This window comes from Canis lupus, chromosome 21, assembly GCF_011100685.1.
Source record: "Canis lupus familiaris isolate Mischka breed German Shepherd chromosome 21, alternate assembly UU_Cfam_GSD_1.0, whole genome shotgun sequence".
NCBI classification, from domain to species: domain Eukaryota; kingdom Metazoa; phylum Chordata; class Mammalia; order Carnivora; family Canidae; genus Canis; species Canis lupus.
In genome coordinates this window covers 35,622,785-35,631,642 of record NC_049242.1, presented here as the reverse complement: position 1 = coordinate 35,631,642, position 8,858 = coordinate 35,622,785, and the positions used below count along the sequence as shown (strand labels likewise).

Sequence of the window (8,858 nt, the reverse complement as noted above, 5' to 3'; positions counted from 1 at the left end):
GTACTCCTTAATTAAATGGGTTACTTAAGCATTTTAAGAGGGTGAACATTGTGCTCTCTGTACTGGGGAAAGAGGCAGGTTGGGAGCAAAGGAAGCAGATGGGGAGCATGGTCCCCACTTCTCAAGCAAGGCTGTAAGGGTCCACTGATAATTCTTGGCCTGGTGAATTCTCAGGCTATGACCAGTCAGAAGACCTGCTTCTCCAGTACAGAGTAGCTGGTAAGTGAGGAAGTCGGTGCTGTCACCGGGAGGGGGAGAGCCCTCCTCCCCAATGCTTTTTTGCCCTTCCAGCTTGGCCACTGCGATTGCTGCAGTTTTTCTAAATGGTCACACATGCTTTCACACACTTGATTTTGCCATGTATTCTTGATTGTTTCTAAAAGCCAAGTTTTGAAAACACTGTATCTAACCAAGTGGTTGTATAGCACCCTTCTTCCCAAGAATGAGACTAAAGGAACATCTGGTTTCCTGTACACCCAGTCTTGATGGCCACAAGCTTTATTTGGGCCACGAACTCCTTTGCAAACCTGATAAAAAACTTGACTAGACCCCCTAGAAAACTACATTACGCACAGTATTGCTTTTGTAAAAGACCTGAATTGCCTTATAAGTCTTCTACTAGTGACCACATAATGATTTTTCAAAAATTAAACAGAATTTAGTTTTATTTAGCAAATAAAAAAAAAAAAGTCCTATTTCAGATTATCCTCTATTCCATATACCTTAGACTACAATTTGTAAGTCACAAGTGCAAAAGAGTTGGTTAGTGTCTTGATGCTAAACAAAGGGACACAACTCGGAGAACTAAAGTAGCCAATCGGAAAGGAAATACTGGCGAATGAACCAGAATAAACGATTTTATTGTATTCCATACATTCACAGGTCACTTCCAGAGTTAGCAACAACACTGATTAGCAATGCTCTGATTCTGTGCACTCGTTTAGTTTAGACCGCGTTGCAAGTTTTAGTTCTCTTCTGGCCTAGAGATGCCACACCCTTTCTAACAGTGCAGTCTGGCAATGATTTTCTAGCTGTGGCAGATTCCACAGCCCCCCCCCCCCCCTCCCGCCCTCATCTCAGAATCTTATGTAAGTACTTTCCATCCATTAGCAAAGAGACCACCGAATACTCTAGTGTAGGGCTTCTTCACTATTTTAATCTCATTATGACTATTAGCCCTTACTTACACTCCCTAGTTTGGCAGGTGGACTTCCAGCTAGCAAGCTTTTGCACAGACCAGCTAGACACAGGATGGTCCTGAAACCACAGCGTTTGCTACCTTGACCAGGATACTCCCCTCACCTTCAGCACCTGCCTCAGATATGTCGGTACTTGGTCCTCACCTGGCATGCCTGGTTGACGCAAACCCATCTCTCCCACGGTAGAAGCTCTTCCAAACTTTGGCGTGACCTGTGAGAAACAGGGTCACAATTTATTGCATGTGGCTTGTGTCACCTGAACCACACAGTCAGCGCTCTGCCTCTTGGCTGAGGGGTACTCGCGAGATTTTCTGAATCTGATGGGGGGCAGGTAGACACACATTAACCTCCCTCACATAAATTACCATTCCCATCACCACAATCTTTAAAAAGTTTGCCACCCCCTTTACTGAAATTGTTAAAGTGCAACATTGTGTTCTCACTCTAACAGGCACTGAAAAGCAGGAAGCTTTTTCTTTTTGATAATGAAATATATTTTCTTTACTCTTGATATTTGTAGTATGCCTGCAATTAGAAACAGCAAACACAAAAACAAAAAGGGCAGAAGGCACAGAATGAGGAGCAGGTGTGAGAAGAATTTTACCATTTACTCTTAAAGGAACACTGCCCCAAACCAAACCCAGAGCCCATTTTGTTTACAATCAGACTCTTCTGCTCAGAGAGTGGGTCCTCCAAAGCAGAAACTATTAACCCCTACATTCCAAGTAAGTAGGCCCGTATCAGAACCAAAGAGCTATCGTGTTACATCAGAAAATCCAAGTGATCCAAACACAATGCACCACAAATGCTTCCAACTTCTTCCTCTGAGAACACCAACTCAGTGCCACTAATGCAAACTTGGAACATACTTCAATGAAATTTAGCAGAATGCTACACAGTTTACATGGAATAAAAATTAGCCAGAAAAATACCATAGAAAAGTTTTTTTTTCCCCCTGTGGATTTCAAGAAACTTTAAAGATATTATGGAATTCTCAATTATTATATTCAAACTACAGAGCCAACATCTGCTAATACTATTTTCTATCTTTCTTAAAAGGAAATAAGGCAGAAACCTGATTTTAAAATATTGACAGGATCCTCCAAAGTTAAATATTAACATCTTTTCATCTCTCTTATGAGAACTTTACTGTAAATGTATCTTACAGAAATAAGATAATTATTGAGTACATGTTACAAAATGTTAAAGAAAACAAATCTATTCTTAATCCAGATTCTTCATCCACAAAAGTTTAATGACTAAAATAACACAACAGAATGAACAAATGTTTTATTGGCATGTTCATTGTTGTAAACAGCATCTGGCATGAAAAAGTTTTACCAAAACCTTTTTATTGATTTTTATAAATTAGATGGCATTTTCAAAAATTTATGTAGAATCGTGTTCATTGAAGTCATATTTAGCAAAGCAAAAACTTGCCAATTCTAATAGACTTTGCAATGAAATCATGTTGACTGCATCAGCCTGTGCCATGACCTGACTTACTAGCAAGTTTTTCAACACGATGTTAAGACGCTTCCGCAGAGTTAAACTACATGTAACTACAAATCAACTCCAAAAATTAAAGTGAGACTTACAAGGGTTCTAGAAGATTCAAACTTGAAGTAAATCTTCAAAGATAAATGTACAAAGAAAAAAACTGAAGCCACTGAACAGAAAAACCTCATTAACAAGGGCAAATACAATCGTATGGGACCCAGCACTGAGGAACCTCACTGAGGATTACATTTACATAGACTGCTATACTCCTCAATGTACACAAATGTACATCATGAATGATATATGAAAAGAATAACCATGGGAAATAGTTGAATTGCAATTATGATAACTCAATAGGATCAATTTTATTTACATGCTGAATGAACGAGTGAAACGTATTCTCTACATCCATAACTTAAGTACAATCAATTATAATTACAATATTGCAGCAATTTGAGCTGCTACCTGCTGGGAGCGGTCTAAGGGAAACGTTTTGATGTTCCAGAATAATGTTCTTAATACTTTGCAAAAAATGAAACAAAATAAAAACACAACTTCACAATTCTTTACTGGGTTATGGCTGGTTCTAAGAATTTCTTTCTTCAGCTCCTATTTTTGCTGCTTTCCAAAGGTCAACACACGTTGCATTTACTTCCGAATTGTCAATGAGGTAATGTGTGTATCAGTGAAATAAACAGAAAATTCATTCATTCATGGCCTTTGCACAGCTTTTATTATGAAGCTATGAGCATCCTGTTTGAGGCTAGTTTTACTAGCGGCTATGTGCACATTTGTCCGCAATAAAAGAAGTGTACTCATTCCCCTTCCCCCTTTTCTAGTAGCAGGTTTTGCTTTTTGTTTTTTTGTTTTGTTTTGTTTTTATTTTTTTGCACATCCCTTTTCACTTTACAGTACATTTGACTATAGTGCACAACATGATTCCAAGTCAAAACAGTGGCCCATTGGGCACTGACTGAGCTTCTGATTGGTGAAGGGCAGTCCAATCAGTGCTGGTGTCACTGGGTTACCCCTAACCATGTCCGGCCATAATGGCACTACACAGTAGCAGTGAACCATCTAATTAAAACCAAAAATCCCCCAGGGAAAATGCTACACTAGCAGAGTCAGTCTTGAGTCAGATCTTTATTTGGTGCTCCATCCAGATATATTTTTAGTGCTTTCTCTTTCCGAGGTGAGTATGTTACACGATGTCCTGTCTTCTGGAGTCGACTGCTTTCTTTTTTCATCAGTTCATTTCTTTGCTCATCTGTTAATTCCATTAATTCTTCTGTTTTATCCCTGTATTTAAAATATTAATTACATATTAGATCTGTATAGCTATCCACATTGATTTATGCTTGAATGTTGTAATGCTTCTTGGTAGAAAATGAAATCTGAATGTCACTGGTGAATTTAAGTAATCTCACACTAAGATGTCTTGGATTTCTAATATGTTTATTTATTATTATTTTTTAAAGATTTTATTTATTCATGAGCGAGAAAGAGAGGAGAGAGAGAGAGAGAGAGCAGGGTCCACGCAGGAAGCCCAATATGGGATTCGATCCCGGGACCCCAGGATCACACCCTGGGCCAAAGGCAGGCGCTAAACCGCTGAGCCACTCAGGGATCCCCTCTAATATGTTTATGAACAGAGCACTCATTTTTAAAAATGGCATAGAATAATTTCATTGCTAGTATTAACATAATAATACTTATCATTTATTGCACATCTATATATACTAAGTACTATGCCAGTTTTTAAAAATGCAATAGTTCTATTTCTTATAAAATTCTGCAAGGCTCACATCATTGTCATCATTTTAGAGATGAGGAGCAAAGTAAGGAACAAAGCTTAATGTGAACTCTTTATCTGCCAGGCTCTAACTAATGACTGTTCTTTTTCTTCTGTATCTGTACTGGCTCATACAGGAGCCACTTGCTACATGTGCCTACTGAATGCTTGAGACCTACTGGAAGTGTAACATTATTTTGAAGACTTACTATAAGAATGTAAAACATCTCATGAATGACTTTTTATATTGATTACATGTTGTAATGATAACATTTTGGATATAACTGGGTTAAAGTATTTTATTTTTATTATTTTAATATTTATTAAAATTAATTTCACCGGTTTCTTTTTACTTTTTTAAGTGTGGCTACTAGAAAAATTCAGAATGTAATATGTGGCTCTTGTATTAACTACTGATCAGGATTACTCTATATCATAAACATAGTTAAGGTATTTATGGAGAAGAAGATACTCATGCACAACAAAAAATGTTGTATCACTAGGAATAACAAGTAGTTTGTTAACATACCTATAAAATATGACTGCACCATCATCACAGATATAAAGAGGCCAGACATTCAGGGTAGAAACTTTAGGATTCCAGTCCAAATCCTGATGAATATCAAGGACAGAAATATCACAGGGAAAAGTTCCTCTACCCTAAAGGAAAAAAATGAGTGAATGAGTAAATCATGCTGTTAGCCATGTTTATTGAGCACTAGTACCCAAATGCAAACATTCTCAGAGCTTTACCTTGGCAAATTCAATATCTTCCAAAGGAATTCCACTGATTTCAGAAAGCTATAAAAGGAAACATTTTATATGAGTTCATTAAAAAATAAATTTGCTAAAATAAGTCAACCTTTTAACCCACACAGATATAGACTGATTTTTTCAAAAATGTAATAAATGTTTGATATAAAAAATCAGAAAAAAAAGCAGAAAGAGTAATGGTCTCCTGTCCACCCTGCAAATGCCATGTCCCAGAAATACCAATTTAGTATATTCCTTCCAGACCCCTTCCTATGCATATATAAACTACATCACATATTTCTAAAATACATAAAATATATTTTGAAACATCTCTATAGAATAATTTTATATAGCCTATTTATAAGAATAGGGCACAGAGTAACCTCATTCTCTCCAACAGTTGAATATACTATTTTATACCCTACTGATGGACATCAAGCCTGTTTTTAGTTTTTCCCAGTTATGATATTGCCTGTTTCCCCACTTTATGACTCGAGGCATTTTTGATGTTCTAAATTTTCACCATTTTAAGAGGTAAAGAATGTTGTTACTGTTTTAACTTCTATTTCTTCAACAAATTGCCTAATCAAGTTCCTTATTTTAAAATTAGATTGTTCATCTTTTTCTTATTAATGTAGTAGCTCCTTATAAATACAGACCATCGTGTTTCATAGTTTCATATCTGTTTCAAGTATTTTCCCCCTTTCTTGTTTTTTTATCTGTGTTTACAGGTTGTTTAAAAAAAAAATGGGGAGGAGGCTGTGTGTGGAAGTTTTATGCTTTTACATGATCTTTTCTTTTTTAGTTTTTGGTATTATGCTTACAAATATCTTTCCTTTTCTACGACATAAAAATATTTTCAATATTTTTATCTAGTACAATTATAAGTTTATTGCATTTTTTATATTTAGAATTTATTTGGGGGGTGGTGCAGTCCCAAAAATTGGTATGAATTATGGAAATAGTTTTTTTTCAAGATGCTAATTGTTTTAGTACTGCTTATAAATGATTCACCTATTCCCTAGAGAGCCATAGAAGTTATTCTAGTAAGTTCTAACTAATCCTAATTACTTAGGACAAACTTGATTTAAGTAACTAAAAGTGAGGGTCCACTTCTTGATGGCTAAAAGCCAGTGTAATTTTTCACAGCATCAGAAGCCTGAAGAAACAGAAGGGTGTGTGACAAGGTGTCACAAAGTGCGAGAGAGAAAGGTTGCCATGTTAGTGTTTGGCACTCACTTCCTAGTTCCTCTCTTAAGCAACACAGAGAAAAACACATGTTAGTTCAATTTGTTTAAAATGAACTTACCTTCTCTCGCAGCTCATCGACACTACTGCTTTCCAACACAACCTCCTGGAAGGGATCCAGTTTCATCTCTGAAGGTCTCCACCGTCTTGACAGAACAGCCAGCTGGGACATGGATTTCATCTTCTCTACCCCTAGGAAGATACAAGATTAGGTCATCTTTCTCTTTTCTCTAGAGGTTCATAATTTGGCTTTTTTTGTACTACCTGACTGAACAAAAAGATTTACTTCAAGTTTTATGCTTAGATAGGGGACATAAAAGAACCCAATTATCCCAAGGAGTTTTTGAGAATAAAATATTTCCTCTCTTCCCTCCAGTCTCTGAAGAGTAATTCATTACTCTTTTGCAAGCTCTCCTTCCACCAGGACTCCTAATTCTCTTCCATCCTGAGTCCCACTGGACATTGCTCTACCAACTACTCTCTTCTCTGGATAGCCAATCTTTACTTCGTGTTGGCTACTACCCCCACAATCTATCATGATCAAATCATCTTCACTTTAATCTTTTTTCACTCAGGCTATCATTAGTTAACCCCTCTCTTCATTTACTCAAAGCTTACTGTTCTCCAAAACCCAGCTCAATTGTCACCTTTCTCTCTGGTGTACACAAAAGCAACTACTGATTTGGTCCTCAATACCTATGATTTTGATATTACAGATTTACAGTTCTGGTTCTCTTATAGACTATGCATCTGGAGGGCAATCACTCGTTCCTACTCATTTTTGTAGCAACAGAGATTAGCAATGGCTGACAATTCACAGGTCAATAAATATTTCTTAATCACATAACTTATGGCTTACTCAACTATTTTGATGCTAAAATATATACTGAAATGATACTAAGGCAGGCACCTACCATCCAGTAACATCTTGCAGCTAATCCATCTTTGCCAATACACACTCAATCCTTCCTAACAAGGGGAACTTCCATGTCCTTCATAATCTCTTCCTGACCTACCCAGACACAGTGATTATTCTCTAAGGCCCCAGATACTCAGAGAAAGAAACAATCCAGAGCACCTGCCCACCACAGCATGGTAGACAGTGTCCTACTTGATCCTGTCTCCTCCATTAACTTATCAATTAATCATAGTTTTAACAACTAAAATTTAAAACAAATTGGACCCAAAATAGCTTGAAATAGGTGAGGTATCAGTATTATTGAACCTTCTGAAAACTATCATAATCTTATATTTTAATTTCTATGGGAAAAAAAAGTTAAATTAAAATCTTTCTAGGCAATAGCAGTCACAAAAGAACACAGAATAGTTGTTTCCTTGATATGATCTCCCCACAGCCAATCTTTCTTCCATTTCCTCCTCCAAAAAAACCAATACTTGAAGTGTTCCAATGTTGAACATTAACACCAGGAGGTTTGACAAACACAAGTCCTCGACTAGGTTACTGTTACAGGTTGAACGGTGTCAGAGACATTTAAAATCCTATACCCTAGTACCTCAGAATATGACCTGCTTTGGAAATAGGGTTGTTACAGTGGTAATCAAGTTAAAATGAGATTATTAGGGTGGGCCCTAATCCAATATGACCAGTGCCCTTATGATATGGGGAAATCTGGAAACAGACACAAGCCCATAGGGAGAACATCATGTGCAGATCAAAGCAGAGATCAGGACGATGCATTTACAAGCCAACAAATGCCAAAGCCTTGCCAACCAACCACTAGAAGCTAAGAGAGGAGCATGGAACAAATCTTCCCTCACAGTTCTCAGAAGGAACCAACCCTGCTGACACCTTGATCTCAGACTTCCAGCTTCTAAAACCGTGAAACAATAAATTTCTATTGTTTAAACCATCTAGTTTGTGGTACTTTGCTATGGCAGCTTAGGAAACTAATACAGCTACTGTTCTCAAAATCTCTGATCAATTATCAATACCACACCCTCTAACAAAATAAGCCACAATGAAGAAAGAAATTAAATAACAGGGTGCTTGGCTGGCTCAGTCGGTTAAGTGTCTGCCTTAGGCACAGGTCATGATCCTGGAGTACGGGGTTCAAGTCTGGCTCCCTGCTCAGCCAGGAGAGGGCTTCTTCCTCTGCCCCTCCCCCACTTGTGCTCTCGCACTCTCAAACAAACAAATTCTTAAAAGAAAAAAAAGGAAACTAACAAACCCAGGTAAGAAAATGTTGGCAGAATTTTCTGTAAAAAGTACTAAAAATGCAACTTTGAAACTGGAACTTCCGGTAAGGAGAAATTAATATTCTCACAATTACAGAAAATAAATATTTATTTATTTTTTTTTTTTTAAAGATTTTATTTATTCATGAGAGATACAGAGAGAGAGAGAA

General features: G+C 37.0%; 1 protein-coding gene across 3 annotated transcripts in view; it reads right to left on the bottom strand.

The window, feature by feature from the left end:
- Positions 1–1,786: 1,786 nt before the first annotated feature.
- The window catches only part of USP47 (ubiquitin specific peptidase 47), a 117,839-nt gene continuing 110,767 nt past the window's right edge, over positions 1,787–8,858 (bottom strand). For all 3 annotated transcript variants that reach the window (XM_038569050.1, XM_038569052.1, XM_038569051.1), the window contains 4 exons: positions 6,554–6,684; positions 5,245–5,292; positions 5,021–5,151; positions 1,787–3,998 (listed from right to left, as the gene is read on the bottom strand). In XM_038569050.1, coding sequence (XP_038424978.1) covers positions 3,824–3,998; positions 5,021–5,151; positions 5,245–5,292; positions 6,554–6,684 — 485 coding nt within the window. In that variant the 3' untranslated portion in view covers positions 1,787–3,823. The remainder of the gene's footprint in view (positions 3,999–5,020; positions 5,152–5,244; positions 5,293–6,553; positions 6,685–8,858) is intronic.